The sequence below is a fragment of the Phoxinus phoxinus genome, assembly GCF_949152265.1.
Source record: "Phoxinus phoxinus genome assembly, chromosome: 13".
Lineage (NCBI taxonomy): Eukaryota > Metazoa > Chordata > Actinopteri > Cypriniformes > Leuciscidae > Phoxinus > Phoxinus phoxinus.
The window spans coordinates 19,696,199-19,711,546 of NC_136888.1; the positions used below are offsets into that span (position 1 = coordinate 19,696,199).

Sequence of the window (15,348 nt, forward strand, 5' to 3'; positions counted from 1 at the left end):
GAATAAAAAAAATATATATATAATCTTACACCAAGTTAAAAGGCTAGTTCACCCAAAAATGTACATTCTGCCATTTACTCACCCTCAAGTTGTTCCAGAATGAATTTTTCTTCTGCTGAACACTTTTCCCCCCATACGTTGAAGTCAATGGTGTCCATCTACTGTTTGGTTACCCATATTCTTCAAAATATCTTCTTTTGTGTTCAGCAGAAGAAATAAATTCATACAGGTTTGGAACAACTTGAGGGTGAGTAAAAATGTAGGTAGTTGGAAGTATGATTTAGCAGATCTGCAGATGATCAGACAGTAACAAGTCTTCTGAGAAAAGCTGCTTGCATCCGAATGGAGAGCTCATGGGGGTATGTGCTGTCTTACTGTATGTATTGACGCTCTTCACTGCTCTGCTTTATTTCAGGCATTAAAAAGTATGTTGTGGGGCTCATTATCAAGACATCATCAGATGCAGCCAATGTTGAGGTCAGTAAACGTCCACTTATTTTGTTTACTGTCTTCCTGTGGTTGATGTCTGTTTTATTCTATGCTCTGCCTCCTTTCAGAAAGAAAAGGTGTACATTGGAAAACTCAACATGATATTAGTACAGGTGAGTTTTGTTTGACTACTTTTTCTTAGTGCACATTAGAGGGATTCATAGCCATTCATAATAATGATGATGTAGGGGCATATATTTGATGACTGCAATAAAAATGTCTGTTACCCTTCATGTTACTTGATGTGTTCGTGTTTAGATCCTGAAGCAGGAGTGGCCAAAACACTGGCCCACATTTATCAGTGACATTGTTGGTGCGAGTCGCACCAGTGAGAGCCTTTGCCAGAACAACATGATCATTCTGAAACTCCTCAGTGAAGAGGTGTTTGACTTCTCCAGTGGCCAGATGACACAAGTGAAAGCCAAACACCTAAAGGACAGGTGAGACCACATTAAAAGAGAATAACTGTCATATTTTATGGTTTATTATTAAATAGGGGTGACCCCGAATAGTCGAAGATTCTATGCTTCGATACCAATCTCGTGGTCGAATCTTCGCAGAGGTGTTATGAAACGAGGATCATGCCATTTTGGCTGTATGGGGGTGATCGATGTCTGATTTCACATCTAACTACCGGTTTTCTGCCAATAAGTTAATATACAGCCTATTTTTTTTATATATATATATATAACTTTTAATAACTATTTTTAACGTGCAGTGCGGCCTTTCTGCAGTTTTAGATATTATTTCTTAGTTTTATTGATCAAAAATGTTTTTTTTTTAATTTCTATATATTTGTGACATGGCTTTAAATTGTTAAAGCCCCCCCCCCCAACGCGCGCACACACACACACACACACACACACACGATTCGACTATTAGTGGACTATAGGCAAGACTTCACAATTCTGATTCCACTATGCAAATCATTAGTCGGGGACACCCCTAGGGTCATATTCACATTACTTCTTGTTCTTGTTAATTAATCTGTATTGTTTTGTGATCCATCTGCAGCATGTGCAATGAGTTCTCTCAGATATTCCAGTTGTGCCAGTTTGTGATGGTATGTATTGTTTTCATATTGTTTTTCTCTCATACAAAAAAGTTTGTGAAAGTATATGCAGACTTTCGCTTAATCATTTAAACACTCTTAATTATTTTTCAGCTTTTCTAGTTAAGTATTAAATGATGAACTAACTATCTAGTGTTTTTAATTTGTGATGTGGCAGCATAATTCTCATACCTCAAAATAAATCTCTAATTTTAATGTCACAGGAATAACATTTTAAAATTGAACATTTGCATATGCATAAAACCCATGTTAATGGCTGAGTTTTTATTGGCTTGAAAAAACAAAAATATTCTAAATTTTTTAGGAAAATTCCCAGAATGCCCCACTTGTGCATGCTACCTTGGAGACTCTGCTAAGGTTTCTCAACTGGATTCCCTTGGGCTATATCTTTGAAACTAAACTCATCAGTACTCTGGTGTACAAGGTAACATATCTAAAGGTTTTATTACTCTTACAGACTTTGTGAAGAACTAGGAATATAGTTGTTTGATAGATGACTTAATTTTTACCTTTACTCATAAGTAACTCGTATAAACCAACAGTCTTTTATTGAAAAAAAAAAAAAGCAATATTGGGCTGCAACATGCATCAATTGACCAATCAGAATGAAGTGTTCCAGACAATAGTGTAATAACTATATTTATAGTGCATGTACCGGTATTTATTTATTTTTTGTACAATGAAACCGTACAGTTAAATAGATTCATGCAATAACAACACCAAAGATTGTATTTCACACCTAGAAGCAGTGGTCTTTGAGGTAATTGTTGACCCCTCTTCTCTGTTGGGTTGATTTGTAGTTTTTAAACGTGCCGATGTTTCGCAACGTGACACTGAAGTGCTTGACTGAAATAGCAGGAGTCAGTGTCAGCCAGTACGAAGAGCAGTTTGTCAGTCTCTTCACTCTGACCATGATGCAGCTCAAACAGGTAACCTCCTCTCTGGTTTAAATCGAAGCAAAATTCCCATATACCCATGGTCTTGGGCTAGTCTGATATTCTCTTTCTCACTTGTGTGTTGAAGATGCTTCCACTGAACACCAACATCCGGCTGGCGTATGCAAATGGTAAAGATGATGAGCAAAACTTTATTCAGAACCTCAGCCTTTTCCTCTGCACCTTCCTCAAAGAGCACGGACAGCTGATAGAAAAGAGATTGAACATCAGAGAGACGCTTATGGAGGTATGCACAGACTGAACTTGCTTATGGAGAATCAACCTCAGTCTGTTTGCTGTTTAGATGCCATTGTGTTAAGACCCTGTTTGTTGTTTTGCTTAGGCTCTACATTACATGTTGCTGGTGTCAGAGGTGGAGGAGACCGAGATCTTTAAGATCTGTTTGGAGTACTGGAACCACCTTGCAGCTGAGCTGTACAGAGAGAGTCCTTTCTCAACGTCCACATCTCCCCTACTCTCAGGCAGCCAACACTTTGATGTACCGCCCCGCAGACAGCTCTACCTACCTGTGCTGTCTAAGGTTAGCTCACATACAAGAAATTCAAGATGAAATTAAAAATTTTAGGTAGAAACAATAAGGGTTTTTCTGTTACTGTTTTGCAGGTGCGTTTGTTGATGGTGAGCCGCATGGCCAAGCCAGAGGAAGTGCTGGTGGTGGAGAACGATCAAGGCGAGGTGGTTCGAGAGTTCATGAAGGATACAGATTCCATCAACCTCTACAAGAACATGAGGGAGACGCTTGGTGAGTGCTATGCTCCTTTGTACTATGTATACAGATTTTTTGCCTACTAGTCTGTGTTTATTATAAGTGTTTTCATATTTCTCTCTCTGCAGTCTATCTTACCCATCTGGATTATGCCGACACAGAGCGTATTATGACAGAAAAGCTTCATAATCAGGTGAATGGTACAGAGTGGTCCTGGAAGAACCTGAACACGCTATGCTGGGCTATTGGTTCCATCAGTGGAGCCATGCATGAAGAGGATGAGAAGCGGTTTCTCGTCACTGTCATAAAGGTGCGGAAATCTTAAAGTGCAAAGATGTAAAGTCTTGTAATGAAAAATAAGAACCATAATATTGTTCCCATGTCATCTACAGGACCTGCTGGGTCTATGTGAGCAGAAGAGAGGCAAGGATAACAAGGCCATCATTGCCTCCAACATCATGTACATTGTTGGCCAGTACCCACGGTTCCTACGTGCGCACTGGAAATTCCTGAAGACTGTTGTCAATAAATTGTTTGAGTTTATGCATGGTGAGTCGCAAATGCTTTGAGCCTTAGAATAGAATCAAATATTTGCATCTGTATACAGCTGTGATACCTTTTGGTCTGATTTTTAAATAAAAGCAGCTTTGATGTCAGATTTGATTACACATACACTGCAGATGCTGCATTGCAGTCATTTATGGAGCAGCTCGGTAATAATAAATAAAGTTGAGCTTCTAATTTTAGCTTGATTTAAAAACACACGATTACATCAATTCTTTTACAGTTATATTTGACTATTTATTCTTCTCAGAAACCCATGATGGAGTTCAGGACATGGCGTGTGACACGTTCATAAAGATAGCTCAGAAGTGCAGGAGGCATTTTGTGCAGGTGCAGGTGGGAGAGGTGATGCCCTTCATTGATGAGATCCTCAACAACATCAACACCATCATCTGTGACCTGCAGCCCCAGCAGGTATCAAATAACCCAATCTGTCTCAGTTAGCCTGCTCTATGTGTAACTGACTCATTATGCTTTAGAAATGTATAACATTTGAGAAGTTCTTGCAGCTCTGCTGGACTTGAGCAACCATTTGTTGTTCGCAGGTGCATACATTTTACGAGGCTGTCGGCTATATGATTGGAGCACAGACCGACCAGGCTGTACAGGAACACCTAATAGAGAAGTACATGTTGTTGCCTAACCAGGTGTGGGACAGCATCATTCAGCAGGCCACCAAGGTGTGTGTTTTTTTTCTCAAACATCAAATTTTGTTTAAATCAAAAAAAGAAACTTTTTTTTAAATCATTTTTAAGACTAACTTTAAATTTATGGTGTTATCCTGCTATAGAATGTGGACATCCTGAAGGACCCGGAGACAGTGAAGCAGTTGGGCAGCATCCTGAAGACCAACGTCAGAGCGTGTAAAGCCGTGGGACACCCTTTTGTTATTCAGCTGGGTCGCATCTACCTGGACATGCTCAATGTATACAAGTGCCTCAGTGAGAACATCTCTGCTGCCATCCAGACCAACGGTGTGTTTTTCTTTAGACAATCAAATCTCTCTGTAATTTTCAGATTTTATCATATGTGTGCGCACTTGTTTAAGACAAGGAGTTAGTTTAATTCTAGAGTTACCATATTCATGTGTATATTTTTCCGTGTATATGCATCTCTGTTGGTTGTCTCAGAGTGACAGATCAGCATTAAACTGAAGTCAGTCTGATTACACAAACTCGCTCAGCTGGAAGACAAAAGGCTGTCACAGAGCTTAGCGCTGTGTGTGTGTGTGTGTGTGTGTGTGTGTGTGTGTGAACAGCGGTCCATTACAGGGCTGTCTGAGCAGCTAAATATAGCACTGTAGCTAGAACAGACTGAGTAAAGTTTAACTAAATAGTTGCCTAAAAAAAATCTTACTAATGAGAAAGTCTGACTTTCTCTGAATACTATAATGCATGGCATAAACTGTATATAATAGACTTCACTCAAAAACCACAAGTGCTTTGTTTATCTCTGTTTATTTGATTTTATAGGTGAGATGGTGACAAAGCAGCCTCTCATCAGGAGCATGCGCACTGTGAAGAGAGAGACTCTGAAGCTGATCTCAGGCTGGGTCAGCCGGTCCAATGACCCACAGATGGTGAGACACAAATCACAACTTTTAGGTAGGGATGCACCGAGATGAAAATTCTGGGCCAAAACAGAAAATTATTTATTTATTATTTTAAATTAGTGCTTTTTATATAATTGTATTAATATATTCAATCATTTTAATGATGCTGAATTTAGGAAATACAAGCCAATAAAATAACCACACTTTTACTAAAAGTAAAATTGGACCGAAAATATATTAAATATATTAATTAAATATCAATATATTATTCTTTATTCAGTTTTATGCAACAAAATCAGATTTAAAAGACCAGTTCCCCAAATAATATATTGTCCTACAAAGCTGCTATTATCAGAGCATGTGAGCAGAGCGCAGCGGGGAGCAGATCAGTAAACAAGAGTGTAGCGTAATTTTACCAGCATTGTCCAGCGCGGCTATACGACACCATGATACTGCACAGTAGGGCTCCTCCAAACAGAATCAAACTGTGACGTGGAAAAGCATAAGGGTGCATCGCTAGCATTAGTAAGCCCAGCTATGATATAATTATTCCTGCTCCAGCCACGGTGTACAGCACTGAAATTTGAAATACAATACTTGGGAAACATTGAATCTGAGAGTTTTTCTAAAATATTCCTAAAAAAACACGAAATACAGAATCGCAATATACCGCCTTTCTTACAGTTTCGCAATATATCGTATCGTAACCCCTGTATCGGGATGGGTACCGTGTCGCCAGATTATTGGCGATACACAGCCCTACACCTGAGCCCTATTTCTTGTCGTCAACTCTATTGACGACAAGAAATAAAAACAATTAAAAAAATTGTGACAGGATCTAAGATATGAACTTTCTCTTATGCATTCATCTAATTTTTAAACTAAAATCTTGATTTTAGACGTTTTTCATCATGAGATTTTATTTGTCCAGCTCGAGGCTTTTCTGTGTCGTCCGCTTGATAGATCCAGTATTTCTGTCTCTGTGCAGATAATTCTGTTATACCTGCTTCAGGTCCGTCAGTTTGGACTTGTTCAGATTAGCGCTGTCCTTACACAACACACACTTAACCGCTCATCCTTTAAGCCTGTCTGCGCATGTGTTTATTGTTCATACTCTAGGTGGGGGAGAACTTTGTCCCTCCGCTGTTGGATGCTGTGCTCATTGATTACCAGCGAAATGTCCCAGCAGCAAGAGAACCGGAAGTGCTTAGTACCATGGCAACAATCGTAAACAAACTGGGTGGACACATTACTGGAGAGATCCCTCAGATATTTGATGCAGTGTTTGAGTGCACATTAAACATGATCAACAAAGTAAGCTGCCCTTATTTTATCCATCAACATGATAAAAATATGTGTGATAAAAATGTAATATTCTATTGTCAGTTATTGAAACCAGACTGTTTTTGAAATTTGTCTATGGTTTGGAATTGTGAAGTGCATAATATCCTTTATTTTTGTTCAGGATTTTGAAGAATACCCAGAACACCGGACGCATTTCTTCTATCTGCTGCAGGCGGTGAACTCTCACTGTTTCCCAGCATTCCTGGCTATCCCACCAGCCCAGTTTAAGCTTGTGCTTGACTCCATTATATGGGCTTTTAAACACACTATGAGAAACGTGGCAGACACTGGTGAGAACACAGATGCACTCATCACAGCCAGATGTCAGACTTACCCTTATCATTTATCATAACATGCATACAACAACTGTATGAAAACAATGAAAAATGTCACGTAGGCCTTCAGATTCTCTACACGCTGCTGCAGAACGTGGCCCAGGAGGAGGCGGCAGCTCAGAGCTTCTATCAGACATACTTCTGTGACATCCTACAACACATCTTCTCTGTTGTCACGGATACATCACATACAGCCGGTCAGTACTGGCCACCCTCCCTTTTCTCTTTATTTATATATATATATATATATATATATATATATATATATATAACACTGTGTAACCATGTAGTAATCATGAGTGTTGAAGTCCCCATTAACCGGAAGTTACAAACTACTTTCTCCAGTGTTGTGACGTATTTCCAAGTGAAATGGAATATTAAATAGAGGGCAGGGTTTTAATTTAGCGCTCCTCATAGTTAACGGTTTGAGGGGAGTTGCCACGCCCTCGCGCCATAGCACATGACCAGAACAAAAGAGAAGTCGTTTTGAGGGGGGAGAGAAGGATAACGTATTTGATTAGAGATTATAAGGGTACATGAATTTTTTTTAAATTAATGAATTGCACAGATAAATCATTTATAATAAACACTACAATATTACATATAAAAATACGAATTGTAACATTTTATTTCATGGTGACTTTAAGGTTTTTCTAGCATAATCATTAAAATAGTGCAGGAATAATCAATTTAATGATTTAACAGGTCATATACATTTCTAAAATGACTTATTTTCTAATTTAACGTTGTTGTTTTTCTTCATCCTTAATAGAATCTGTTTTAGTTATTTATATTATAAAATTAACATACTTTTTTTATAGTGACATGATTAAATCTGTAAATACCTCAGTTTGTTCAACCTCTGCATATTTGTCATCCAGGTTTGACCATGCACGCTTCTATTTTGGCGTACATGTTTAACCTTGTTGAGGAAGGAAAAATCAGTGCAACTCTGAACCCCACAAACCCAGTAAACAACCAAGGATTTATCCAGGAGTATGTGGCCAACTTGCTCAAATCAGCTTTCCCCCACTTACAAGAGTGAGTATCCTTCAAACTCCTGCTCCACAACTTGTTTGACTTGCGCACTCCAAAGACTGCATCTGGAGATGCACTGCATGAAATGTCACTTACAAACAATTACAGTAGCGTCATATCTTTAATATAAATGTCACATGGTTTGATATTTTGTTGTGTAATGTACAGGTAATGGAAAATGTGACGTTTTAAAACATTTAGGGCCATTGTATGTTCTTGGCAGGTGTTGTCTTAACGTGTATTTATTAAAGAAATATGTAGATTGCTCTTTGGAATAGGTTAAATGTTACACAACATATCTCTTAGGTATAAGCTTGTTCTCTCTCAGTAGACAGCTTGCTCTGAGAATAATTATAAAAGTTTTTCTCACAAGCAGCAAATGTCTTTTTGAAATGCTTAGTACTATGTTTGTCTAGTTTTATTAGTATTGCCTTTCTGACTGTATGTTTGTTTTCTTTTTCTTTGTAGTGCCCAGGTGAAAGTATTTGTGACTGGCCTGTTCAGTTTAAACCAAGACATCCCAGCATTCAAAGAACACTTGAGGGATTTCCTTGTACAGATCAAGGTGAGCTGCAAGCAGTTTATCCTACTGAGACAAGGACACTGAGAACCATAATAGTTAATAGCACAATAATGGTTATTGAAATGTGTTGTCTTTGTAATAGGCAAATAAATCTGTTATGGTATCAGTAGTAATAGGGCTAATGTGGATGAGAGTTCATGGATCTAGGAAATAGATATGGTGTGAGAGAAAGCTTGCTGTCCCTTTGACCTTTAAGGGATCGTGAAGCATGGTGTAACTAAATGGGTCATCTGGAGTGCACAGGGACAGAGGCTGTGTGAGATGGAGAGAGGGCGATTACGGCAGAGTTGACAGCATCCTGGCAGAGCAGTCAGTGCAAGCAGAACCCATTAAATGCTCACCCGTTTCTCTGTGTACCTGCAGGAGTTCGCAGGCGAGGACACCTCTGATCTGTTTCTGGAGGAGAGAGAGGCTTCGCTGCGCCAGGCCCAGGAGGAAAAACACAAGCTGCAGATGTCTGTGCCTGGCATCCTCAACCCTCACGAAATACCAGAGGAGATGTGCGATTGAGTTTGCATGCACACACTCCGCTGACTCCTAAACACACAGCTAAAGTGGTGTTGTGGCTACTCTTCTGTGGGCCCCCTGTGTGTTTTCTCATAAGTGTGTGTGTGTGCGTGTGTGAGTACTTTAGGATCTTCCTGTGAGGAGGCGATTTCTGCACTTGGCTGTCTCTTGACCAAAACAATGCCAATATGTAAACGATACCGTCACCCAGTGGCCCTTTTTGCATAGTACGTGTTTCATACACACTTTTATGTATTACCTTTCCATTGTTAAATGCTTACGTTTGGTCACTGTAATCCAAACGATGCATGAAGTGTCACATCTGTACAATTAACTCGCTTTTGCCCCTCTCCCCTTCGATTTCCTCCTCATGTATTTGTTTATGTATATTATCATGTAAAGACCAGAGTGCAGTTTGTCGTGTTTGCAGAGAGCTGTATGTGTTCTGGCAGCGGGTAGATGGTACCTAGTGTCAGTGTGTGGGCCAATGAGCTGCGCACCTGATCCAGCCAATGAGAATGTCAGTGAATGTCTGTGATTGGTGAGTTTGCAGAGGTGCTGCGTGCTCATTGGCCAGCGTGTGTTGGGAAGCCAGAAGTGGTTCGGGACTAAAGTAGCTCTCAGCAGAATGTGAAGTAGGTCGCTGAGTTGAACGGTCTGATAGATGCTGCTGTGGTTGTGTGTGGGACTTCGAAGTGGCGCTCCGTTTGCTTTTTCTACACGGTCTGAGTGTTCAGCAGCCCTCTATGTGTTCATATCAGCATCACTGTACAGCATCTTTACTACCATGGGAACACACAGATGTTTCGTCCTGTTTTGTTGTGGGTGTGAGAGCGTGCGTGCGTGTTGTCGCTAAGCCGACATCAGGTTTTTTGTTTTCCTCAATGAGGACGGTTGCTCCTTTTGTGAGCTTTCATTAAATTGAAGTTTAAAAAAGTGGTTGAAATATTTATGGGTTCTTGTAGGCTACACCTTTATAACTGCTCATGTTAACTCACTCAGAGACTGCTTTGGAGTTTTTCCAAATTGTACTAATTTACATTGTTTACCATGCTGTAGTGCTGCAGGACACTACTTAGAGCAAAATAAATCTCAGTTTACATTTAATTTTGTATTTTTGCATTTTTCATTTTTATCTTTAAGTCCTGTCCAAATAAAACACAAGATTTGTATTCAGAGAAATGCCAACATTCTCATTAGGAAGTAGAATGTACCAATCCAAATACTGATGATCAGTGATGAATTTCCCATTTAATATGTGTTGCATTTGTTGTGAATCTTTTTGAACTGATTAAAGTTGGAAGAATTTTATAATTCTGTCTTGATTTCTCTTGGGTTTGTACTATCTTTTGGGTAAATTAGAATAGCTGGAGATATGAAGTACACTACAGGGATAGTTTCAAATTTAAAAAATGTACACTTTCTGCAGAACAGAAAAAAAAATGTCTACAATCAGTCACTGGGGTGCAGTGTTTGGACTCCGCCCCTGCAATCTTCAAAATATCATTACTATTTATATATTATTATTATTATAGTGTTTATTAATGTTTTTAACTAGCTTTCATTTTTATTTTTTCAATTTGTTTAGGTTTTAAGAATTTTATCTACGTTTGTAATTTGTGTTAGTTTTTGTTTAGTTTTATTTCATTTTAGTAGTCAACTTCACTTAATTTCAACTTAAATATTTCAGTTAGTTGCTATAGGAAACAATTATAACTTTATCAAATGATAAACAATTATCATTTTGTTTAAGTTTTGCATCTAATATTTTTATTTTATTTTTTATTATCAAAAAATATTTTTAATAGTAATAGTTAATGACAACAATGTTTCACAGAAGTAATGATGTCAAACTTGTTTGGAAAGACCTGAGGATGAGTAAATAACAGAATGTATGAGTGAACTATCCCTTTAGGCCCATCACCTCCCAACCTCCTCGGGAGAGTTACCTCACATTTCCAAACCCTACCCGGCCTCCACCTCGGATAGCAGCTGAGATCCATTTCCTCACTAATGCTTCTCCTTTAAATGAACCTCGCCATCCACTGAGTTCTGTTTGAACAGATCTCGAGAGCGATGTGACTGGCACGGAAGAACAGTGTTGAGTTTCTCCTCTGGTGCAGTTTCCTTGAATCGTTCTACTCTAATATGCACATCCCAAGAATCGCATCTCATTTTGTGTTCTCACGAGTGATATATATGCAGACGCACGCAGGCCTCATTTGACATGCCATGACAGTTGTTTGAATGCATCACTGCTGTTTGTTTTTGCCCGCTCTGGAGATATGATTCAACCAAGTCTCTGGAGTTCCCAGGGAATGTGTTTGGGACTAGAACTTTCAGAAAACGCTCAAGTGAAGTTCTGAAGCCCTTGGGATTCCACTGAAGTTCTAGAACTCGGAAAATTCTAGACCTTGGGTTGGAATTTTTTTAACTGGCTCTGTGATGTATTATAATAATCTATATCCTATGAGCTTGTGTGACATGTTAGTTGCCTACAATAAAATTCACTCCCAAGGAAAGATGAGCTCTCTCCTCCTGACCCACTTTGCAACCGGAATCCGGTCTGGGGGGGTTCCAGTAGGCCTACGACTTCTTCCAGAAATGCTGTTCAGAGGTCAATCCAGTCCACAACCCCTACTCATTTAAACAGGCAGCTTAGTTTTTTAGCAAAACCTGTTAAGAATTTTATTTCTGAAAGTATGTTAAGTTTATTTTATACACGTGTATATATATAGCTATACACTGCCCAGTGCCCCCCCAAAAGTCGCTGGTTGGATTAAAATGGACAAATGCTTAAGAGTCTGTGATTGTATCTATATTGCAGTGATTATTATGTTTCAAGCATGTTATATGTTTGGCTTCTAATCCTAATGGATGGAGTGGTAGCTTTTTATTTCTTAAACAACCGTCTAGGGAGACATCATGGCCATATTCCAGACAATGTCAAGATTCATCAGGGGAATGGTTGGGAGGGAGTGCATGAATTGAGTGCAGACCAAATGCATTGAATGTCTTTGGGTAGTGCTGGAATAGTGATTGACTCTTGCATTGTCAATACATGATTAATAAAATAATGTACTAAATTAAATTATGTAAAACATGCTTCATTGTGTGTGTGTGTGTGTGTGTGTGTGTGTGTGTGTGTGTGTGTGTGTGTGTGTGTGTGTGTGTGTGTGTGTGTGTGTGTGTGTGTGTGTGTGTGTGTGTGTGTGTGTGTGTGTGTGTGATCTTGAGCACATCTGCCGCACTCAACGAGTGAAATGTATTTTGCTCCAAAAACAGATGCATAAAGAGGCATTATTATTACATAATCATAGAAACTCTGAGAGAAGATGAATGATTCTTCCTGTGCAATGTGGGTCACAACTTGAGAAATAAATCGGAACTGGCTCGTGTAGTTAGTAGCCTATTATAAACAAAGCTTATACTGCCATCTACAGGTGTGATTCGCACTATTTAGTCTGTGAGTTGCTTGTAAAGCAGTGGCTCTCAACATTTTTTACTCCAAGGATCATTGTCCATAACACATACAATAATTAAATTTCAGAATTCCCAAGTGTTCGTTCATCTTTTTAACCAATTCATTTACATGATTTTTCCAGTCATTTGTGTTCACTGGATAAGGATTTAGAATGATTTTTTTTTTTACTCACACATTCTATGTGATCAAATATATTAGAGTGTGGCATAGGCTACTAAGTATAAAAATAACACGACTTTTCTGGGTCTAGATTAGAATATGATTTATTTTAGTTTTGTCTTATATAAAATAATTTGATTTAAACAATGTGAGAGTTCATATTAAACTTGATTTTACATACATTCATATTATTAACCATAAAGTAATGAGACCTAATATTAACGATTATACCTTCATAAAATTATACAAGTTTTACCCATTATAGCAAGGGAAAGCATACATGTCAGGTGAAGTGACACAAGACACTGAGATACAGAGCATCAGGAATCTCTGCCCTTTGACACTGACACAGCTGGCAATGGCAGCACTAAACCGTGTCCCATCATTCCTCTTTCTCCCTCTTTGTCTCTCTCACCAATCCCGGGTACAATACGAAATACAAGACTATTAAGACTAAGAGGACATCTTCATCCCTCATTTGTTCGGTTAGTAACAGTGTATTGACATTAATGCAGTATATGTGTTTTAGAGTTACATCAAATATTTTTCCCCCATTGGGTAAGTGTGGCTCGATCCTATTGTTTGCTATAGGGCATCAGAAGCTTAAACACTTAGTTTTATTATGCACATTCTTCCTACAAGCACATTGTAAAGGAGCAGTAAAGGACACTGCTGGAGGAGAGGTACAGGGGTCAAGAGGAACAGCCATACGCCAAGTCACACACAAGAATTCCAGGCTGGTGCTCCGGCAACGTCTGGTGTAAAAGAGTGTGGTATGGTTTAACATAGGCTACTTTATTGATAAATATGCTAGCTGTTTAAAGGCAAAAAACATTTTTTTGCTGGTACATCTTAGACCAGCATAAGATAGTTTTCTGGTCTAAACTGGTTGGTTGGTTTTATATGGATTCTTGGTGATCTGCCTTGGAAAATAGTTTGGTGACCTTGACCAGCTTTGGTGGTCTTTTTTATTTTTAAAGTAAGTATTAAGCTATTGATTGAGGCGATTGAATAGCTACATTACGATATTAAAGGGATAGTTGACCCCAAAATGTTAATCCTGTCATCATTTACTCGCCCTCAAGTTGTCCCAAACCTGTATGATTTTTTCTTCAGCTGAACACAAAAGAAGATATTTTGAAAAAGATTGTTAACCAAACAGGGCCCCATTCATTTCCATAGGCCTAGCCTATATGAAAAAAACAAAAACATTTGAGGTGATCTATCCCTTTAAACTAGGCTACTATAACTACTAATATACCGACTACAATAGCTACTAAAGTTAAAATACATTTTCTATCAGTTTCCAGTCTTTTGTATTGGTTTGAATAAAAAATTCGCGACAAATCATCACAAAAGCATTCACGCGCCTCACTGCGAGCGCGTGGATCATCGAAACGCCCATTCAACTTTCATCCGCTCGACCTGAGGTGAGGAGTGATGAACAACAGGACCTTTCAAAGTATTAAAACAAAAACATGTCAGCAACACTCTGAGTGAGATATTTGCAGTTATACAGAGACGGGCTGTTTATCTGAAATGGGATTCCAAGGATGTTATTCCAGGAATAATGTGCTCTGGAGAGACTGTGTCTTGATTTCATAAAGAAACAGCTGAAGCAGTTGAACAGAGGTAGGTCTTTCAAATGATTGTCTCACATATTGTTTTTCAAATAAAAATTTTAAGCGCGTCAATTGTTGGATCAACTTTATAAGCAAACTACATTTTTATATAGGCTAGTCTAAATAATTTTAATTGTATTAATATCAAGTGGTTTTATTAGTAAGTTTTATTAGTTAATAAATGCCTTATTTTCATTATAGCCTACTTTTGAATATTCGCTCGCTTATTGTTCTTACGTGAAGCCACTGCGGTTTAAATCTTAATATTTTTATTGTTTAGTTAATGCTTAATGTTAATTGAATGATTTAAGAATCATGTGTGATACCCTTATTGTTATTAGTTTTGGCGCTATACAAGCACCACTCAGATTTTCTTCAGAGGCTACATTCTCTCTTATTAAGTTCTTATTCTTATTTATTATTTTATATATATATAAAAAACAATACTGATGATCTGTCTCAAAGAAAGAAATGGCACTATTTTTCCCCCCTATGTGATCATATTTGGCCAAAAAGCATGCTTTTACTGCATTCCAGTAGACTTTAATTATTATTTATGATTCAAATTATGCATTCATATGTTAATCTTTTTTTACTCTATAACAGCATTTATCCACTGGATAAGAATCCAAAAATTGGAAGAGGATGTCTGGGGTAGATAAAAACCTAAACTCAGAGAAAAGTTTCAGAGTGGTCGTCCGTCTGTGTGCCTGTGAGAAGACAACATACACTCACACATATATCAGAGTTTATTATGCAGTGGACATGCTGATGTTTGCATGAAATTGTGTTTTGTTTAGCTTTTCCCATTGTTCTGATCTTTATTTATGCAAACATTCCGAAGCTATATATTTAACCCAATTTTTTTAATTCCTTAGTGAGCAGACCAGAACATTCTGTCTCTTTAGATGAACCCAGAGCCTCCGTCAAAGCACCC

The 15,348-nt window shown here is 38.3% G+C and overlaps 2 protein-coding genes across 7 annotated transcripts in view; both read left to right on the top strand.

The window, feature by feature from the left end:
* The window catches only part of xpo1b (exportin 1 b), a gene marked incomplete at its 5' end in the record, with an annotated part of 19,658 nt that extends 9,200 nt beyond the window's left edge, over positions 1 to 10,458 (top strand). For 4 of the 6 annotated variants that reach the window (XM_079633793.1, XM_079633794.1, XM_079633796.1 and 1 more), the window contains 21 exons: positions 416 to 477; positions 558 to 602; positions 748 to 929; positions 1,504 to 1,552; positions 1,866 to 1,985; positions 2,362 to 2,490; positions 2,585 to 2,743; positions 2,840 to 3,037; positions 3,121 to 3,259; positions 3,352 to 3,533; positions 3,616 to 3,772; positions 4,038 to 4,201; positions 4,333 to 4,467; positions 4,578 to 4,761; positions 5,260 to 5,366; positions 6,459 to 6,653; positions 6,805 to 6,973; positions 7,081 to 7,215; positions 7,900 to 8,059; positions 8,525 to 8,621; positions 9,003 to 10,454. In XM_079633793.1, the coding sequence (XP_079489919.1) occupies positions 416 to 477; positions 558 to 602; positions 748 to 929; positions 1,504 to 1,552; positions 1,866 to 1,985; positions 2,362 to 2,490; positions 2,585 to 2,743; positions 2,840 to 3,037; positions 3,121 to 3,259; positions 3,352 to 3,533; positions 3,616 to 3,772; positions 4,038 to 4,201; positions 4,333 to 4,467; positions 4,578 to 4,761; positions 5,260 to 5,366; positions 6,459 to 6,653; positions 6,805 to 6,973; positions 7,081 to 7,215; positions 7,900 to 8,059; positions 8,525 to 8,621; positions 9,003 to 9,149 (2,915 nt within the window). In that variant the 3' untranslated portion in view covers positions 9,150 to 10,454. Of the gene's footprint in view, positions 1 to 415; positions 478 to 557; positions 603 to 747; positions 930 to 1,503; positions 1,553 to 1,865; positions 1,986 to 2,361; positions 2,491 to 2,584; positions 2,744 to 2,839; positions 3,038 to 3,120; positions 3,260 to 3,351; positions 3,534 to 3,615; positions 3,773 to 4,037; positions 4,202 to 4,332; positions 4,468 to 4,577; positions 4,762 to 5,259; positions 5,367 to 6,458; positions 6,654 to 6,804; positions 6,974 to 7,080; positions 7,216 to 7,899; positions 8,060 to 8,524; positions 8,622 to 9,002 lie in introns of all 6 variants that reach the window. The other 2 variants (XM_079633792.1, XM_079633791.1) reach the window with 1 other exon arrangement.
* A 3,783-nt stretch (positions 10,459 to 14,241) lies between these two features.
* Positions 14,242 to 15,348, top strand: part of LOC307009759 (uncharacterized protein) — a 33,740-nt gene continuing 32,633 nt past the window's right edge. Inside the window, exons 1-3 of the mRNA XM_079633815.1 lie at positions 14,242 to 14,421; positions 15,018 to 15,123; positions 15,290 to 15,336. Coding sequence (XP_079489941.1) covers positions 15,057 to 15,123; positions 15,290 to 15,336 — 114 coding nt within the window. The 5' untranslated portion in view covers positions 14,242 to 14,421; positions 15,018 to 15,056. The remainder of the gene's footprint in view (positions 14,422 to 15,017; positions 15,124 to 15,289; positions 15,337 to 15,348) is intronic.